The sequence below is a fragment of the Leuciscus leuciscus genome, assembly GCF_965113295.1.
Source record: "Leuciscus leuciscus genome assembly, chromosome: 13".
NCBI lineage: Eukaryota > Metazoa > Chordata > Actinopteri > Cypriniformes > Leuciscidae > Leuciscus > Leuciscus leuciscus.
Genome location: NC_138737.1, coordinates 7,183,410 through 7,205,350, shown reverse-complemented (window position 1 = coordinate 7,205,350; position 21,941 = coordinate 7,183,410). Strand labels below are relative to the sequence as shown.

The window sequence follows — 21,941 nt, the reverse complement described above, 5'->3', positions numbered from 1 at the left end:
CTCTCTCTCTCTCTCTCGTACTCATTCTCCACAGTCCTCCACATCTTTTGTCCTTTGTCTCTGTTTTCTTTTTTTCTCTTTTTTTTTTACTGTCCTCTCTTTGTGAATTCTAGGGGTTGTCTTGTAGATGTTGCTTTGCGTTTCTGTGTTATGAAACATCTAGCTCTCCTCTAATTGACATAAATACGTAGACCTTTAGTACTGGATGGCATAGTTAAAAAATCGTTAACTTTTTTCAATATCTTAATGTTTTCCAGCTTTTTGACACGGTTTAATATATATTTTGATATTTATGTATTTACTCACAGTTAATATGAAACAACATTTGTAACCGATATTACTTTCACAATCAGTTTATTTACTAAGATACAGGAAACGTGTGAATACAATGTATATTTACATTACCTGTCAAATGTTTGGAATAATTACATTTTTTTAATGCTTTTGGAAGATGTTTTGCCGACAAAGTCTTATCAATTATTTTTGGTGCTCAAATATTATTAATAGCATTTATTATTATCTCTGTTGAAAACACTTTTTGCTGCTTAATATATTTGTGGAAACCGTAATAAAAAAATTCAGCATACTTTGTTTGATAACATTCAATAATTTATTTGAAATAGAAATCTAAAAATTGAATGTTTGTAAATATGTAAAATTAAATATTTCTTCAATTTAATGCATCCTTGATGAAGTATTTTTTTACCTACCCCAAACTCTTTGAATGAAGCCCTTTTTGATTTCATGTTGGCTTTACATGGGTGGTTTTATTATTATTTTAACATATATATATATATATATATATATATATATATATATATATATATATATATATATATATACTGTATATATATATACTGTATATATATATATATATATATATTTATTTATTATTAATATTATTATTATTTTATTTTATTTTTTATTTTAGTTATTTTAATTTAATTTAATTATTATTTATTTTTGTGAAACACTAACAGACCTACACAATTGTCCGGGGGCCAATATTTAAACCAGTGGTGATTGCTGTGGATGTTTTTAATGCAACAAATCTCTCAAGCCACTTGACATTCAAAGGCGCCTGAGCCATCTTGACAGCATTTTATGCGTGTGTTTTTTTTCTTACCTTGTTATGTAGGCTTTTTATTTATTAGCAAGGGCTTTTTATACAGCTGGAGCCCAGCTTCCCTCCATGCACGCTACTCTCGTACAAGATCTGGCCCTTACCAAGTAGGCTCATTAGCTACGAAAAGGAGATTCAGTTAATTAAAATAATTCCCCGTTAACACAGCTGCTTTGGTCAGCCAAATTAAACAGGGGGAGTGCTGCGCCGTCTGCTTCGCACTCAGCGAACGTCACTATACTGCCTCGGAACATGGCTAATTAGCTCAATAGGAGGAATATTTTAATAGCAATTAATGAGGCACGGGCCTATGCGAGCTCTAATTTAAGAGCCTGGTTTGTGTGGGTGTGCATGCCGATGAATTCTGAAGCCTGATGAGATCGCTTTTGTCACTGCTTGTGTTACGATCAGCCTACCTCGCCACCAGCGTGTTGCTCACGGATTATTGATTTTCTTAAGATTTTTCCCAGCAAGCCGACTGCCTAGAGCAGTTGTGTTGGAGAATGCACTTTAAAGGTGTGGTTTGTCAAGCTGTAAGCTACTCATTATTAAAAGTAGTTGATCTACAATCAGGTTAGCCTTTTAGTAGTTAACTTGCATTGAAGTTATCCAGTTCTGTTTCTTTTCCTGATATGGATCTGCCCAGATGTTGGTCAACCTTCTACGCACACCGTGGCAATAGAATCGCCATTGACTACTCACAAATTTTTTAGCTTGCTTGACAGTATATAAAGATCAACAGCAGTCAATCAAGCATTCAAAATGGTTCATTATGGACTGGTAGTGATGCTTTATACTTTATTGCTCATTCAATGATTCTGTAAAAAAAAAAAAAAGAACAATAATTCTAATAAAATAGCAATATACCAATTTTTCTACTAATAATAATAGAAAACACTACAGTCTGATAAGTTGTTGAGCTCATGAGTATTGATTACATTGTCTGTTCGCTCAAACTCATTTGCTAAAATCAAAACGTGGACGGTAATTGGTGAGAATGAGCCAACGAAATTGCTGCTTGTGCATTATTCCCGCCCACCACCGAAGGAACCAGCCGGCAGTGGCTTTTGCTTGGTCTTAAAGGCTCAATAATTCTGAACGAATACAGTCAATTTAAAAGGAAAAAAAAACAAGAAACCATATATGTTACATGTAGCACATCAATTCTAGCCAGTGGCTAACAATAGGCATTATTTACTGGCCTAGATTGAAATTTACTTTCTCATGTGAGTTATTTACTTGCAATGTTGAGGGTTGTTGGTTAAGCATGCCGGAGGATGTCCATCAGGTAGGTGGTGTCCAGAGTTCTGTCACACCCATTAACATCTCTCCTGACAGAGTGCAACAGTGCATTCTGGGTAGAGGAAAACTTTCATGTGGTTTCATCACATGAGCAGGAAAAGCTATATACATGCTTCTGCTTTACTACAACATCAAAGCCAAAGATATTACAGTCACCATGTTACGTTCAACATAGTAAGACAGGAGGCGAGGGGGAGGAGGTGGGCAGGAGATGAGGAGGAACACAAGGAAAAAAACGTGATGGAGTACTATATGTAAGCAACTGTGCTTTCTTCCAGAAGAACAGATTGTTGACAACATTAGGACTGTGCTTTGAGTAAACAATTCTTAAAAGCCTAATTAGTCTGTGATTTCATTTTACATGCTTAACTGTTCTTTGTAAAGCCACAGAAGAGTAAGTTCTCTGGACAATGTTAATTTCGAATCTGTTCAAGGCTTGTTTGCATTATCAGGAGAATCAAATTTGATCCATTGGCCATAAAACTATGAATTAATGTGGAATTAAGAAATTACTTGACTAGCACAGTTGTCTGCCCTGTTAACAAACTAAATTCCCTACTGAAACTGGAATTTAGTTTTTTTAGAACCCAACCAACCTAAATTTTATAACATTGTAATGTGTTTATGCGTGTCACATAAAATGGAATTGTATCACGATTAAGCAAATGTGTGTTAATCGTGACAGCCCTAATACATAGACATGTTTTTCCTTCTGTAGTTGCAGTACCATGCAGGTCTGGCCTCCAGTCTTCTAAACCAACAGTCACTCAAACGCTCAGCCAATCAGATGGGAACATCTGCCAAAAGAAGACCCAAAGTCCAGCCCAGCACCCTTGTCCTTCCAACACAGTGAGTTTGAGTTCATATTTTTCACAGTATCTCATAACCAGAAAGTTTTTTTGATGCTCCTAGTGGGCTCTTTCATATGTGAAACCTGTTCAGTTTCTGCAGTGTTAAACTTGTCCAGTAAATGTACAACATATGGTCTTATCATGCACAACATAGATATAGGATTAAAGAAGCACAACACAAGGCCTACATTCATGAAACTGAAGTCACCAGCATTTGTTTGTCCATAGACCCACCGTCAGCAGGTCAGAGGTGACCATTGATTCTCTTCCTCTCTATTGGTTCATCCGATTATGGTGACAGAGTAGAATAGCTCATTGTCTTTCCTGGTGTCACTAGGGTCATAGACCATAGGCTTTAATAATAAAGCAGCGAGAGTGGGATTTGGTGAACATAGAGGAGAAAAGGGCATGTACTCTGGAGGGAAGATGAAAGACGGATGGAGAATGAACAGAAAATAACCATGGAGGACACACAGAAAAGACAAGAGCGGAGCCCAGGTGGTCTGTGTCCCTCTGAAAAGCCCACTGATGGGATACCACTTCTGTTTCTCCTTGCAAATGTGCTCTTTTTAATCTGATTCTGTTGTGATGTGTTATTTTCTTTCCAAGGTCCTTCAAAGTGATTGTTCATTTATTTCAAGTTGTAGTGCTCTCCTTTGCTCCGATGCCTACCTGGGTACTCGCAGCGCAATGTGCTTTCTAAGGCTGAAGGACAAGGAGAAGAAATAAAAATTTGCTATGTATAATGTCCTCTGTCCGAAATCGTTCTCTGATCAACTATTAAGTGTTGCCTAAAGACTATATAAAGTGAACACACGTTGGTTCACGTTTTTGAACCGGACCCATAATGCTCTTTGATTTGTGTGCAACCAGTCTACATGCATTTTATGAGTTAACTCAGTGTGAAGTGTTTTATCTTTATCGATGAATTGATTATAGTTACATTATCTTAAAGGCATTTTAAAGGCTTTTGGAGGTCTCCTACAACAGCATGCATCTGTTCAAAGGTTAAAAAAACATTTTTTTCTTTTTTTCATAATATACATTGCACATCACCACATTTCTCAATGATCTGTTGTGATTGGTCTACCACGTACAGCGTGTTTCGGAAGCTAAACACCCATTACCATAAATCCACTTCAGCTCCATCTGGAGGCTTCCTAAAGCTCAGAGATTGTACACACTGTAAACTAAAGACAGTAATGATGACGTCGATTTTTTTACTCTATCAATCCAAGCGCGAGTCCGATGATAAAACATTGGAGGAACTAGTTATTCAACCCGAACCTCCATCGCAAGAATGACTTCAGCAGGATGTTTCTCAGTGATACGCTACTCATTTTGAGGTACATTATGAGATGTTACAACTTGCAACTGTAATTAGCATTAACAAGAGTATGTCCATCAACAAACCGATGTGTAATATCTAATTTATTGCGGTACACATGCGGGAACTCTACAATAACAGTGCATACATTAGGCGAGCTCTAGCGTCAAGACTGATGTAACATTAAAGTTTGCAAAACAAATCTTGCTCCATTCTTTATCTTTAATCAAAGTAGTAAGAACAACAGACAATATGCATTTATAGACACAGCTTTAGGAAATAGTGGCCCACAGCTGCTTAGCAGAACTTCATCAAGACAGTAATAAAGTGAGTTAGCCGGAAACTTAAGCAATATAAAACACAAAACTTTGTATTTTGAACACCTGGTAAAAAATATATACATCAGTAATTATTCAGACTTACAGGTTATTATTCTGAGGAGCACGATGGTCCTAATAAACTGGGTACTGACCCATCTTTCAAGGTCAAGCGTTTTGTGAATCCCGCATTGAACTCCAAGATTTGAGAAGCAGTCGTCAGAAAAATGGCGTTTGAGGGCGGGTCAAGTTGTTCGCGGACGGACAACGTACAACATAGGCGGGCATTATGCAAATGCCTTTTCTAGTGACGTAGAACCATTATGCAGTGGGATTCAAAATACAAACGGCTCGTATAGGCGGTTCAGAGTCGATTCTTTCTTTTGGGTAACTTTATTTATCGTGCACCTTTGACTTTACAACTTTGCAGAACGTTTACATTCACAAGCTGCTGTATTATACACTGCATGGAAAAACACAATATGGGCACTTTAAATGTGCATTTATCACCTGAAGATGACATATAATCAATTAAAGGGTTAGTTCACCCAAAAATGAAAGTTCATTGACAGCCTATGCAACTACCACTTTCAAGCCTGAGAAAGGTAGTAAAGCCATCATAAAAGTAACCCATGCAACGCAAGTGCTTTGCACAAAAAATATTTTTCTGGAGAGCAGCACGTGTAGAGCAGTCGTTGCTACGTGAATGCACGTTAGAGATTAACAATTTGGTACATTTTGTTTTTTGCGCAAAGCTACGGAAGCCCTGAACCGCAACGTAAAAAAAAAAAATTATCCAAAAAAAAAAAAAAAAAAACGTAAAAAAAATAAAAATAATGTAAAAAAAAAAAAAATGCTATCATTTCGAGATTAAAGTCGAAATGTTTCGAGATTAAAGTCGAAATGTTTCGAGATTAAAGTCGAAATGTTTCGAGATTAAAGTCGAAATGTTTCGAGATTAAAGTCGAAATGTTTCGAGATTAAAGTCGAAATGTTTCGAGATTAAAGTCGAAATGTTTCGAGATTAAAGTCGAAATGTTTCGAGATTAAAGTCGAAATGTTTCGAGATTAAAGTCGAAATGTTTCGAGATTAAAGTCGAAATGTTTCGAGATTAAAGTCGAAATGTTTCGAGATTAAAGTCGAAATGTTTCGAGATTAAAGTCGAAATGTTTCGAGAATAAAGTCTTCCGTAGAAGTTGTGTGTGTGCTTGCCGTTATTTCACATTGCCGCACAGGCATTCATGCGTGTGCGTGTGTGTAAATACATGCGCTTGTGAAGTCGAACTGCCGTCTATAATAGACACCGTACGTTCTGGATACATTTTAAGTGCATCATTCTGTATCCAATCATTTGGCCGGATCCCGTGATTTCCTCAAATATAATAACCACTGGTGGTTGAGGAAAGATTCCCTGAAATGATTGTAAAGCGCTTTTAAGTGTAGGCCTACAGTAGACATATGAAAGCGCTATATAAATGCCTCATTCATGCATTCATTCATTCATTCATAAAGCTGGATATCTTGATCCAGTCTGACAGTATATTTTATAAAGTCCTATAGCCTAATGTCATGTTGTAGAATATCCCTTTGTTGAAAGCCCAGATAAAAGTAAAAAGCTATTATTTTGTATAGATCCAGTTCACACACACACACACACACACACACACACGCATGAATGCCTGTGCGGCAATGTGAAATAACGGCAAGCACACACACAACTTCTACGGAAGACTTTATTCTCGAAAGATTTCGACTTTAATCTCGAAACATTTCGACTTTAATCTCGAAACATTTCGACTTTAATCTCGAAACATTTCGACTTTAATCTCGAAACATTTCGACTTTATTCTCGAAACATTTCGACTTTAATCTCGAAACATTTCGACTTTAATCTCGAAACATTTCGACTTTAATCTCGAAATGATAGCATTTTTTTTTTTTTACATAATTTTTTTTTTTTTTACATAATTTTTTTTTTTTTTTACGTTGCGGTTCAGGGCTTCCGTACAAAGCACTCTCGACTCTTCATAAAATTGAGGTTAAACGACTGGAGTCGGATGGATTACTTTAATGATGTCTTTACTACCTTTCTCAGGCTTGAAAGTGGTAGTTGCATAGGCTGTCAATGGAGGGACAGAAAGCTCTCAGATTTCATCAGAAATATATTCATTTGTGTTCTGAAGATGAACGAATGTCTTACGGGTTTGAAACGACATGAGGGTGAGTAATTAATGACATACTTTTTTGGGGGTGAACCAACCCTTTTAATGTTAAAGAAACTGTTTATGATACCACTCAGATTTTAAACAACATTGACTACCAGATTCACTGCCGTTCAAACGTTTGGATTCTGTACGATTTAAAAAATATATTTTTTAAAGAAGTCTCTTACGCATTTGTTTGATCAGAAATACAGTAACAGTACAGTAATTTTTTTATACATAAAAAAAATATATATATATATATATTTTCCTGTGATGGCAAAGCTGATTTTTTTGCATCATGACTCCAGTCTTCAGTGTCACATGATCCTACAGAAAAACATACTAATAAGCTTATTTGTTGCTCAAGAAACATTTATTATTATCATCAACATTGAAATCAGGTGTGCTTCATGATAATATTGTAGAAACTGTGATGCATTTTTTCAGTATTATTTGATGAATAGAAAGAACAGCTTTTATTTAATCAATTTAACACATCCTAACTCAATAAAAGTATTATTTTTCTTTAAAAAGAATTATTCTTTCTGACACCAAACTTTTAAACAGATGATTTCCAAGTTAACTGAATCGTCTTTAAAAGGATCTTTTGTTTTTGTTCACTCCATTTTGTTGCTACATTCAAGTCCATATGTGGAGATCTGTATATAGGGAATAGTAACTGAGTGAACGAGAGAAGGATTTCAGACATAGCATACATGTGTGCAGAATGAAGTATTTGGAAAGGCCCCAAAAGCAAGTTGAAACAATTCGTTTTTCAAATACCACCTATATTCCCCATAACCTGCAGTTTCCTTATAATGTCAGTACAAGAAAAAGCTTCCCCAAATGTCAGAACTGCTGGTGTTGATGGTGCTTTTCCAGTTTTATGTTGCACCAGAGACTGGCAAGAAGCAGGTACTCGGCAGGCTGAATTTAGTGGATTCGTTTTCATCCTGACACACTTTACCAGACTTTACCAGTACAGTAAAGTGAGGTGCACATGACAAATCTGCTTTTAGGCGACTCAAAGTGGCCTAAACCCTGCTGGCTCATCAGTCTGCAGTGCACTGTGTATCTTTAATAGCGCTGTGCTGTTTTCGGATGGAAGATGATGTTGAACGGAGCAAGGTGAACAGAGACAGCAGCTCCTCTGTCAAACGTCATTGTCCTGATGAATTTGCCGTTTCTAAAAGGAGCGGCACATGAATTATGCAGCACAACCTTCATGCGCTTTTGCTTTTATGTTGCTTTTTTACTTGCCAGCGTTCTGATAGCGTTCCCCTCTGACATCGCCCGCTTGCTTAAATGAGTGGACCTACTGGAGAAAGTAATGCTGTCCCAAAGCCAGATGTTTCTAAATGCATTTTAATAGATGTTTACTGTGTAAATAAATGATAATATGATAAATAATTACAGTTGTAACTGGCAGACTAGATTGGGTGTGCAAACTAATATGCAAGCAAAGGGATACCCGGGCGTAGTGATACACATATTATAATTATAAAAAGAAAATGAATAGAGGCCTAAAGAACCTTCAAAATAATCAAATCAACAAACAAGATGCTCTATTGATCTATTTATTCAATCAGTCTGTTATAATCATTCATACTGCCATTAAGGAACCAGCAGGAGTTGCCATAAAATTATTAGTTTTAAAATCACGGCCATGAAACTTTCGGATAATTGAGGCCCAGAGGATAGTCTGAATGATGTCTGGTCCCATCCTGTGCATTCATCGCAGTATTAATCCTGTAAACAGAATTACACAGCATTTGCTCATATAATCTGGCTCAAAGGGATAGTGTCTGCTCTTGAACATTTCCCCAACAGCTAAGTAGACAAGCAGTTACAGAGTGGGATTTGATAAATATGTTGTAGTGCTTTTTGTTTTTATCTGTCAATTTTGTGAACTGTGTACACAGGATTTGTACCAATTTGAGCTAATTATAAACTGATAAAGAGGCTCAGTTGTGTCTGTATGAATTAGATAATGAAATGTCTAATCAGTGACAGTTTTCCAATGTCATAATCAGTGCTTGACATTAACACCCGCCAAATGCTGGTTTATTTCAGCAGTGGCGTGTAACACAGTCACTACTAGCCACTTTGGCGTGTTGAATTTAATATGTAATATATTTTTTTTTTATTGTATTCTTTTAAAAAGGCATCTGAAATAATAAAGAAAAATATCGTTTATATACGTATTTAATCATTTTTAAAAATTAATATCGATACTGAAATATCTGAAATGCTTTCCCTAGAATAGATACATGATACCAGCTGTGCTTTCTTGCTCTCTCATCTCTCAGATGACACACAAACCCACCTCCCCTTACTCACTCGTTTCATTTGCTCCGGATGAATATTGTTGGTGTTACAGGGCTTGAATTTCGGCTTGGGATTTCATGCATTGCGCGTAATTTTACTCATTCCCGCAGATTTTGTGCTCATACCCAAAGTGTGAGCACATAAAGCCGCCTCACAGTACCAAATTTAGTTATTTTTTGCTGCTTATTGCACTTAAACAGTCCAATACACACAAAATAACGTCAGAAATGTCGGTCTTGGCGAGTATTCACGTAAACACAGTCAATTATGTTTTAAATGAACGTAAACAGTTGAGAAAGAAAACGCACGTGTAACAGTATATGGATCCGTGCGTTAGGTCTTAAAGTGACAGCAGCCTAATATACCTACTGCCAAATTATGAGATAATATTAAAAATATCTATTTGGTCGTTTCCCCCCATGGTATCGATGGCAAAATTGTGGCCAGTGAAAATGCTGAGCGGCTAACTTTGGAAAACCACTAGCCATAGTGGCTGGTGCGCTAAAAAGTTGAAGCCCTGGTCATATAGTATATGCATTGAAAGCTGCCCTGGTCAGCTCAAGGTGACCTAGATGTGATTACGGAAGTGTCATTGGTCAGGTGCTTTTCTGTTGCTTTTGAATTCTCAGGATATGAGACTGCCGCCCCCCTAGGATCAATGCAGAGTGCTGTTGTCATTTCAGTGCCTCTTGCTCCCATCGGCCAGACAGGCAAAGCCACAGTTACTGAACCAAGACTAATTCACCATACCACCCTCATGAGACCTGCAGATTTACTTTACATGTTACTATTATTAACAGCAGCCTCAACCCGTCTCTGTCATTCACTGCATTACTGCATCTTTCCTCTGTGCACATTGCATATTTAAATAGTTATTATCACTAATTACTCAGTATTGCCATTAATATTATATGGCTGAATTACATCTGTTCAGATTACAATTTGTGTATGCCTTGTATTAAAAGTGTTTTAAAAGCCTAAGGAGGTGGGCTTCCCCGGGTCGGTCTTCTAAGGGCTTTTCCCAAGGGTTTTTCCTCATCTCCATCTCAGGGAGTTTTCCTTTCCACTGTTGCCTTTGGCTTGTTCACTGGGGTGTTCGTAAAGGTACTGTTCTTTGTAAAGTTGCAATTTAACTCTTTAGCATTATTTTTTTTTACTATAGTTTTTAATTAGATTTTAAAAGTGTTTGCACTTTATTAGTACATAGTACTTATGTAATCGTACTGTAACATTCTGGGTTGTGTGCGGTTTAAAATTACTTTTCAAATTCCTATTCAGTTTTCGTTTTAATTGAATTTGAATGTAAGGAAGCAGAATTACAATGAAATTCATCCGACTGTAATTTTTAACAAGAAAAGCAAAGTTTGTCAAGACCAGCTTGCTGCGTTTGAAAGCATATTTAAAAGATGATGAATGGATGGATGAATAGATAGATTTAATACATCATTATTTAATTTTAATTTTATCATATACTGTATTTTGATCATCAAATAATTTCAAGTGCATCCAGGTTTTTTCATGTTCAATACCCAGATCGCAGGTCAAGATGTGTCTCTTTCCTGTGCTGCATTGCAGCAAAGCTTAGAGAGCAGAGTGTTATGAAAATTTTAGTCATAGCTGATCCCTGATTAAAGGAAAGAGAGGAAAACAGCACTCGTTTATCAGAATTCATCTCACCCTCACATGCAGTCACAAGAAAGGGCTATTTGATCACTTTGTATCGTCCATCACACTGAGAGAGCAATGTTACCACGTTACATCAAGATGAACAAAGTACAAGCACCTCCTCTTTTGTGTCCCTGTGACACTGACTTCCTGCCATTCTCAGGGGTGTCTGGAGATGCCCTTTCTTGTGGCCGCATCAGTTTTTAGGCAGTTGGAATGTAATCCACTGAAAGTGTTTCATCATCTGGGTGATAATCTGATGCATTAACATTCAAATCACACTCCAGAGTGGATCCTTAAACTGTGCCGCAGAACCTACATGTCGATGGAGCATTCATTAACTTTAGATTACAAGGTTGGTATAAAAAAGAAAACTAACATTTGCGTTTTCCTCTCACAGAATCTCATGTTGTAAGTACTCATACCCTCAAGGCCCCGATATTCTTAAGCAGTACTGAAGGACAAACTGGTGTGACGTCATCTCGGACAAATTCAGGCCAAAACGAAGTTCGTTTTGGGAGTTCGGAAAAGTTTGGGAGTTCGGAAAAGTTTGCTCCGGCTGATAAACGTGTTTGAACTACCATTAGTCCGTGGCGATTATGTACTATGTAGGTGTGGCTCTGAGGCTTAATTTTTTCTGGTCAGTCCGTCGAGGTCAGAGGTCAAAAGTCCTTGTGTAGAACATAAACACATTGGAGATCTGCTTTAAAGTAGATATGGAAGTTCTACTTCGACTTGAAAGAGACACTGACACAGTTTTTTTTTTTTTTTTCATTTTTCATTTTAATTGCAAATGTGATATTTATTTTATACAACAGTTAAATTAATAAGTTAACAGTGTGAGTTACTTTTTAGACACAATATTGTCAATATTGTTTGTTTTCCCTTTATTTCGCCGACGAGAATTTTTAAATGAAACCGTAGCAGAGTCTCAATGCAACAGACAACGATGATTTTTTTGACTGAAATTGTTTTGAATGAATCATTTTAACAATTCAATGAACAATCACTTGCTTTTCCTGAATGAATCGGCCGTTTGAACAAATCGATTGAATGAATGACTCCCTCAACTCACAGGCTTGCCGCCACCTACTGGCGGTTTTAGTTTCCTATTTAAAGTAGCTACCCTTTAATTAAAACGTTAAAATTAGAAATAATTTCATATTTAAATATTGAATAAAAAAAACGAATCTCATAGCTTGATTTATGCAATTGTAAATGGAGTTTAAATATATTAATGCCAGTTCTGATGCCGCTTCTGTGTCACCTCTGCACTGCAAAGATGGATTTTGATTTAATGATTTAATTTGACTGGTAACAGTCGTATTGTGTTATTATTCGAATAGAATTTAATTGGAATGTTAGAATTTGACATAAAAGGTGATGCATACCTCTAAATAAGAAAACATGTCCGTATATAGGTGAAAATGCCTCTGGAAATCAATTTACGCTGGCAAGTATTGCAATAAGTTAACAGTGTGAGTTAACTTATTGTTAACTTATTTTGATTTCTTCAGGTCTTAAAAAGGTCTTAAAAAGCCTTAAATTCGACTTCGAAAGTGTGCAGCAACCCTGTGTTAAGCAGCTTGCTTCAAAGCGATCTATAATTGTATAAAGTGCTATTTAAATATGACTTGACTGCAGTGCTGAATTGCAGAGCTGGTGCAAACATGTCTATCGCTGTGAGCTTTCTTAAAGGACAAGTCAGTTAGACAAGACTGCAAAAGATGCTTTCCAACAGGTTTTATCGTAGTTTTTCATCCAATACAAGTCAATGGAGTTGGACAAAAACTACGATAAAACCTGTTGGAAAGCATCTTTTGCAGCGATTTTTGTGTGAGCATATCAGTGAACACCCCTGACCACTCGGTGAGTTTCACGTCTTTGTAAACGAAAGTTTAATGCGTTTTAGGAAGGATTGTTCCAGTGCACCTATGCAACCATTGTGGAGGTGGGGGGGGGTGCTACCACAGAAACCGAAAATTCTCGGGCCAGCAGCATTTGTCCAAATTTCAATCTTAACCATTGTATTTCATCAGAAACTATCTGAAAACAGGGCTTTAAGTGTAAAATACTGAACTTGTCCTTTAACTGCTGTTTTCTCGCCGCTGTTATTTTGGGTGTGCGTTTATTTTGTTATTGAGAGGAAAGCGCGCAGCACATATTTACACATTCATCTAAACGCTGCTCTCAGCAGTGTGGGTGGTGTCAGGATGTTCATTAACAGTATATCACTGCTCATGCATTTCAAACTTCTTTTTACTCCCATAGAATGAAACCGAACTTTGCTGTGAGAACGTCGGGGCCTTCAAACAGCTCTCTCTAGAACCTGCAGATCAGCAAAAGCCCAACACTGGTGGATTTTTATACAGTAAATGTTGTTTCGTTGTAAATTGCAGCAAAATTTCTTTCTTTTTTTATGGGAGCATTAAAGGGATAGTTCACCCAAAAATTTCAATTCTGTCTTTATCCATTGACATTTTTCTAAATATCTTCTTTTTTTCCCCCACAGAACACAGAAATTCACACAGGTTTGGAGCAGGGTTATTATCTTTAAATAAAACAAAAACCATATCCATTAAAACATTTGTATTACTTGAAATAAACAGGAACTGAAATCAAATTAAATATTAAAAAACTTTAAATTATTTTACTTCATTTATTTGCCAAGGCAACATTTCTCATTTTCGTTTAATTTAAGTTGAAGTGCAAACTAAAACTAAATAAACTAAAACTTAATAAAAACTTTATAGACATAAAAAAATGAAAAGAAAACACAACAAAATTACTAGAACTTTACCTAAAGTTAAAATGAAAACTGAAATCGAATTCAAAATATTAACAAAAAGTATGATATAACAATGCTACTAAAATAGCATGACATAAACAACATATTGGTTAGTAAATGAAAGCATTTCATTATTTTTATTTTTTATTTTTAAGGTGAACTATCCCTTTATGTGTTGTAACCAGGGCTGGGGGTTTTGTACAATGTTGTCTAAGCCTTGTAAGCTGCTGGTGGGTTTTGTAAACTACACCATCTGGTTCTAAAGTGTGCTTTTTCCATTTTTTACTGATTTATTTATTTTTTCATAAAGTGTGAAATTGACATTTCTTTCTGCTGTGTTTGATGCTACTGCTCAGGTAGACACTGGTGAAGTGTTTTGTTTTGTTTTTGCGTGTGTGTGTGTGCGCATGCAAACGGCGTTGTTATATGTCATTTTTCCTGAGGCTTTACAGAGATTTTAGGCACGTGACATTTACAGCTCAAGTTATTGGTTATAAAAATGTTCTGTGGTCCCATGAGCAAAGATAGCAAATTACTACTTTTCCTTAAGGCTAGCTTGACTGTAGTTGACTACTTTTAATTGAGTTGCTAGTAGCTTCCTCAACAGCGCAAGAGACATTACACCCGATCTTGGAGTATATTGCACTCTGAATGGTGAATTTCAATTGAAAATTTTAACCTGAAATGAAGCCTACTCTGGCAAGATGGCCTATAGTGCCTTGCTGATTGACAGTGATACAGCACACTCAAGGTCAGAGGATACAGCCGTATCCTCTTCCATTGGTTTTCTTGACCTTTATTGGTCCCGTCCTGTACTGGTGCAGTGGTAAAACAGGGCAGATGGGTAGTAGACAATTAAAAACCTGTTCAGAGAGACGGCCTGGGGCAGGGCCAGAGGGGGGGACTTTAACAAGGACCTTTAAACACTGTGGTTTCAAGGCAGCCAAGCACCAAATGTGAGTGATTATTGGCTTTGCGAGTAAATAAAATGTCAGATTGGCAAGAACTATGAAGAACTGAAGGATTACATAGTTTAGGTTGAATTTTTAGGATTTTTAGTTTTTTGACAGGTACAGTTTCATTGTGACACAGAGACACAGTTTGTCACAAATATGGCAATTTTGCAAAGGAAACATGTTAATTCTGTTGTCATACTAAACCTGTAATCTGGCTAGTAATAAATATTCATGTAAAATACCTAGATGTGGCAAATAATAATTTTGGATCCTGCAGACTTTGACTGATTTTACACATTCTTGACCATATCTTGGACCACAAAATCTATACAGGCAGGTATTGACTTTACAGAGCGAAGACACAGTGATTTAATGAGTGTACAGTTGTTGATGTGCAAGTAATGTTCGATATGTTAATTCAAGCATCGCTGTGCCTAAAATCCATTATGAGACTCATACTCTGCTTGGCTTGAGAAAACAATCAGAGCCACAGAAGAAAAAACCTTTTCTGTGAGTCCAGCGATGATGAGTTAGTTTGCATGGAGATTAGGTAGGTTTCACTCCAGAGATTATGAGCTATGAAGCATTGAGATATTAAAACATGTCTTGTCTTGTAACATGCTGGCACCCCTCTATGGTGCCAAATGGAGATATAATTGCTAACCCTATTTGGTTACATCCCAGCCATTCTATTGCCAATAAACCACCTCTGCCAGAAGATAAAATAATTGCTTGGCTGCAGTGTCTGTGATTGGCTGGAAGAGCAGGTTTTGGTTCATGTGAGGTTAGTTTACAATATTGGCTGCTTTCCTTATGCCATCCTATTTGACAATTGAAATTATTTTTTTTAAAGCTTTTTGAGTGTGTTTAGGATGTTTGCAGGTCTTTTTATTTTATTTGGCTTGCTGCAAAAGTAATAATAACTGCACAAGTATACTTTTTAGTCACTTTTACCATTGTTACGGTTAAGCTCCGACAAATGACAAGCAACAGACTGGAAGTCATTCGCGAGGTGAGAATTACCAGTATTTTTCCCCTAAAACATTATTCTATGTAAAATTCGGAAACCCTTGATATTAGCGACACCGGTGGCCAATAAGTGAACTGCAGCCTGCAACTTTCTGCTTGTTCTCACACTTGTGCTTTCGTAATGTATAAGAGACTGAACGTGATTTAACGAGGTTCTTTTTCGTATTTTACTTAGGGGTAAAAAGAATACCTTTGTATTGATGCACTGTTAACAAACATCCTGACACTGTTCACGCTGCTGAGAGCAATGTTTAGATGAATATGTAAATATGTGCCGCACGCTTTCCTCTCAACAACAAAAATGACAGTAGTGAGAAAGCAGCAGTTAAGAAAGCATCTGATCGTAGCGATATGGATATGTTTGCACCAGCTCTGCAATTCACCAGCATCATGTCGACCGATGAGGTAATTAAAACTACACCGTTATGATAGTTTGATTATAAAATGTATTTGAGACTATAGACTATATTGATCTGGCTATGTTAGGCTTAAGTTTGAATTAATCCCTTTTCGTTGCATTGACATTGCAGTACAGGGTGGTTCTTTCGGCATTATCCTGAACATTGTATAAGCATTCATTTCATGTGTCACAGAGAAAAAAAAAAGAGGCTCTTGGGAATGCACATAAACGTCACATCATTTCGATTTTCCCGGTAAAAACAAGCCGAGTTACAAGCTGTTCACACTTTGGCATTAAAAAAGTGATTAATATATGAAAATTCTTTCATATAGCCCCTTTTTAACACTATTTCTGTAAAATGGTGATTATGAATAATTATGGATTTTTTTTTAATCATTATTTACGTTGATTAGCTCTTGAAAACCTACAATGTTTTTCTTTCAGATGAATTGGGGGTCATTTGTTTTGTGTGTATAATCATACATTCATTATGTTCATTCAAATCATAAATTTTTACCATGGTTAATAAACGGAGGGTAATGGTTGCTTCACAAACAATTTTAAAGGATCTGTGCAGCTGGCACTGTGGGGGCGAAATGTGACAATTGAATGCGAATGTCAGAGATAGTGAAAAAAATGCGGCTTTAGGGTTTTGAACCCCTTGCCTTAAGTATTAAAGCTCAATGCATAACTTTTTCCTCAAGATTTGTGCATGAATGATACCTCAAGTCATGGCAATTTTAGGGGTGAAGTGTGAGATCAGATGTGTTATTTTCACTTGCTGAACAATAAAACTGGCCAAGAGGTCCTTTTAAGGTTATATTGAAGGACTCAAGCCATTTAGAGACCAGAATATATTACAGACAAGGTGGGTTATTTTGAATTGGGCTAGTAGGAAACCACTTAGCAACCATCCTGAACACCGTAGCAACTGCTTAGAAATGCCATAGCACTGTGCTGGACAGTTTTGCATGCACAAGCACTGCTCACATTTTCTCAAAAAAAAAAAAAAAATCAAGTTTATCCTTGGTCTAATGATTCCCAAAATCTTGATATAAGCATATGTCGAGCTGGTGATGAACTCTAGTGATGTTCTCACCTATTTAATATGCTGTTATTTAATTTAAGCGAGTAAATGAGGAACCTTAGTGCAGGCACGAGGGAAATTGTGAACAAACAGAGAAGGTATGTTGAACAATTTCTCTTTGCTTTTGATCTTCCCTTCTGGGAAAGAAACTGCTGTTGCAGGAAAATCACTGAGAACTTTCAACATGATGAGGCAACTTAATCTTTGTCGATTCTCCAGCTGCATTGCACTTGCAGACGTGTGTGTATATACGCAATCACATGCGTGTCCCTGTTTGCACCTGTCCGTGGGTTACCTTGGTTCTCCACAACCACTGTAAAAAAGTAATATCTCCATAGTTGGTCCATTAACTTTCAAATGACTTTTAAACAAATCCCTCCACCAGCCACCCACCATCGGTTCTTTAATGAATTATTTTCCTCGTCTGTGTGCAGGTCCAGTCCCTCAAGTCTATTGATAGCTGATGGCTACGGAGATTTTCATTAAACCCTTATTAGCATTGACCCTACAATACATGTTGGGCGACTCTTCTTGGGGACTGTTCTGCTGACTCCAGGGATGGCTGTAGGCTTTTGGCACTCTCTGTCTAATTTATTGATGTCTAACGAGGCTGTTGAGCAACCCTGGCAGGGTTTTAAGTATTCGTTTTCTTCTGAAGCATTGAAGGTTATGTCAGATGTGGAACAGCGGAGACGCTTGTTGATGGTGGATGCAAATCGATGCCTTAATGCTTTCAATTTAGAGCTCGTACAGTTTTTTTTATGTTGCTTGTGATGTTTAGTGTCCTGTTTTTGACATTGTTTTGATTATTTACAGCTGTACTGAGAACAACGAGGCGTGATTTGTGAGGCTACATCAGTGTTATTCTTAAAACTAAAAAAAGTTTGAAGATTATATACAAATATTGAATGAAAAATGTAGTTATAAGATAAGTTTAAATTTAAAATACTAAATTTGCTAAAACTGAAAAAAATTATTAAAGCTAAATAAATTATTAAAAATTAATTATAAAAATATTAAATTAATAGATATTACAAAAACTAATAGAAATGACAAAATCCCATAAAATTACTAAAACTTAAAATAAAAACTAGTTCAAAATATCAGTGAATACAATAGTCTATAAAAAGCACTAAAATAACACTGATAAACCTTTAAAATGTTAAAGGAGAATTAGAAAATAAAGATCAAATCAAATTCGATGTGACGCTTCAAGAGTGACCATCACAATGCTGACCTGGACCTCCTCAACTGTTTAGACTCCATCAATATGTGTTGTATCCAAAGAAACAATTAGTTTGTTCAATACCAAGACCTTAATGAAAAGCCATTGATTTGGTATTGGCAGTGACCGTGACCCCAAGGACCTGTTGGTTTGCACTTAAAGTGAAAGATCAGCAACTTTTTTTACTCAAAATGTTCTCTCTCTTTCCAGATATGTGGATGATGTCATATCCAGAATTGGACGAATGTTTCCAGATATGTCAATCGAGCTTTTCCGGCCAAATGGGACATCAGCAGTTCTTTTGGTGAGATGCTCTCTGCTATACACATCAGTTCAGAGTTGTTTGTGATGATTTGTCTCTGTACAAGGAAAATGACAAGTTTTATATTTGAAATTGATTTTATTGGTTGTTTTAAACACATTCAAGCACAACTTGAATGGCTTCTTATTAGTCAGTAAGTCAGAATAAAAAAACATTTAGTAGAAGAAGCAAGATTTAAGACAAGATAACCTGCAAAATAAGCACTTTTGGAGATCTAAACAAAATTGTAAAGCCTAAGTTTTTTGTCTTGAAAGTATTAATTTTCTATAGTAGAGGAGAAAATACAATTTTGTAAATAGTAATGAATCTCAAGTATTTTATATAGTTATTTCTTGGTTTCCGTTTCCACTGGCATTGATGAAGCAGGACAGCACAGAAGTGCACCCATGTAGAAGCCTTTTCTGACTAATGGTGTATAAGAGGTAATGGAGAGCTGGATGCCCTTGTATTCGGGGAGCAATCTCTCTGTTGACTGCTCCGTCAGTCTCCTTGTGAGTCGTCCCTGAGAACATCCCAGAGGGGCCTGGGATTGTTGACTTTTTGAGGAGTTCGCTCCACACTTTCAAAGTTTTGCGGGATGCATGCATGATAATGGAAGTAAGGACAGGCAGAAGAGAGTCGTCTATTACGCCGCCTTCACACTGGCAGTTGAAATCAGCTCCGATACGGCTACGAAACGACCGGAAGTCATTCATTTCCTATGGAGATTCGCGAATGGGTGCGAACCGGGTCCGAACGAGTGCGGTGCGAAAAAAATCGTGTCCGTTGGTCATCCGGATGCGTTCAAAAAATTGAACTCTTGCGAAAGGCTACGGACGGTTCCTATCCGACAATTCCAGCGGAAGTTAGCGTTGCTATGGTACTGATAAACAAAACTGAATTCTCAACTTTTAATAAAATAAATAATGATTTTATAACGATAAGTTGTCATGTCATTTTTTTATTTTCATGATTTTCTAACATTATTAGGGCAGTTAATACAATTAAAAGCCCTATATACCACTATATCACATTTAGCCGACCTGACATATCAACGTCCTGTGGAACTTTCCTCCACGCAGCAGCCTTCCGATTAATGTCTCTATAACCCTCATCAGAGAGATCATACAGAATTGTACATTCTGACACTGACAAAATCAACCGTTAATCTCCGCCATTTTTGTTCTACTCGCTTCCGAATTTTTTCAACGGTGTAGTACGACGTCCGCTGGGGGCGTATTGCGTATTACGGAGCTGATTTCAACTGCCAGTGTGAAGGCGGCGTTAGAGCTGAACTCTACTTGAGTGATTTACAGCAATCCTTTGAGCTGCATTAGGAGAAATGGTTGCGATTGGTGCTTTTTCCCACAAATGGATCATTTTAATTTAGTGTTTGTCTATGCTAATTATTAGTTACATGTGGCGTTAAGGTAATGATGATGACCCTTGTGAGGCTGTATAATGGTGCTAAAATTGTACATTGGGAATTAACACTAGTTATTATTACTGTTGAAACCATGAAATATTGCTGTTTTTCAGACAGTATTACTTTTTTATTGTTCCCTTAGTACTTTTCCTGTCTTCCATGTTCATTTAAATGAGTCAGTGTGTTTAAGGCCTTAATCTGGAAGTTTGCTGTGCTGAAAACAACCACTGTTCTGTTGAGATTGAACGTCTTGGGGTACCAAAGACCCTAAGCCTGTATGTGTTAAAATAATGAAAAAATAATAATTTAAAATATAAATGTAACCGTGTCGATTAACAAGTGTTAACATATGAAAGTGTTATAGCTAAACAGAAGTAATAAGATTTCTCATGGAGGGTGTTTGAAGCATGAACATTTTTTGTTTATAATCAATCAGTCCTCATAAAATAAGGAACAGTCATTAAGTATTAACCTGATACTTAAATATTAAATATGTTTTTCAAGCTTATAAAATGGCCTTTTGTTCTCTCGGACCCCAAATAGAACATGGGGGTTAATGCCTGGTTTGCATTGACGGGACAACAAATTAAATAAAAAATGTTAAGACATGAAAAAATATATATATATTCCATTCACCAATCAATGTTTAGGTTTCAAGCTTTTTTATCCAAACATTATATCAAGATGATTCTCAACTACAGTATGTAATGAAAGTTATAACCGAATTATATGATATATACATTTTACTTTATGCAATATGCATGTAAACATGGCCATAAATGCCATTCCTGTGCATGCATCGATACAATGTATCTAAATTGCATATTAATGTGTTCTTGGGGCAACATGTAATGAAAAAAAAATCTCATATTTCATAAGAATATTGATATATAATTTCTTTCCCTATTCACTTCTTGTGTCTCCAAAATTCCTAATATGCCATGATGGTAAGTCCTGGTGTCCTCTACAGAGGTCATGAATAAAATTAATGCCTTGTTTTGTAACAGAAAGTCATATTCTGATTTGAAACCCATAACATTTTCCTGAGATGTTGATTTACAAACAACTAGAAAATGTGTCAGACTTAAATGATAATTACAAAAGATTATCATATTTCCATAAGGGTGATAAATTTGATCATTTAGTCATTTTTAAAGACCAAGGAGAGGGAGTTGTCAAGGTGCAACCTCCAAATATTTGGTATTTCTGCAAAGCCCTGAATGTGCTCTTTACAGGACATCCCGACTTAAAACTGTGACTTGTATGATGTCAGAGAAATTCTCTAAAATTGAATATCCTAAATGTCTATTCCTGGGTCTCAGGAGGATATATATATATTATAATTTAGAAATATATTAAGTATTATCAATATTATTAAAAAGTATAAAAATTATTACTAAATAATAAAGTATAAAATTATAAAATGAAAGTTATTATTGTAGCTACAAATATTATTTGTCTTGTGCGGTGTGGCAGTAATGTCTCATTTACATGTCTAAATTTGGCCAGTGTAACAGAGTCATAGATCATTTCCATTTGCTTCTGTCATCATCTACGTGTTGTTTACAAGCATTTTTTTTCTTGCCCCTTTGTCATGTCTCATCTCAACCA

The 21,941-nt window shown here is 36.3% G+C and overlaps 2 protein-coding genes across 2 annotated transcripts in view; both read left to right on the top strand.

The window, feature by feature from the left end:
* The window catches only part of rapgef1a (Rap guanine nucleotide exchange factor (GEF) 1a), a 112,848-nt gene that overhangs the window by 19,746 nt on the left and 71,161 nt on the right, over positions 1 to 21,941 (top strand). The window lies entirely within an intron of this gene.
* med27 (mediator complex subunit 27) overlaps positions 1 to 21,941 on the top strand; it is a 60,463-nt gene that overhangs the window by 15,642 nt on the left and 22,880 nt on the right. The window contains exons 3-4 of the mRNA XM_082188171.1: positions 3,144 to 3,274; positions 18,814 to 18,907. Coding sequence (XP_082044297.1) covers positions 3,144 to 3,274; positions 18,814 to 18,907 — 225 coding nt within the window. The remainder of the gene's footprint in view (positions 1 to 3,143; positions 3,275 to 18,813; positions 18,908 to 21,941) is intronic.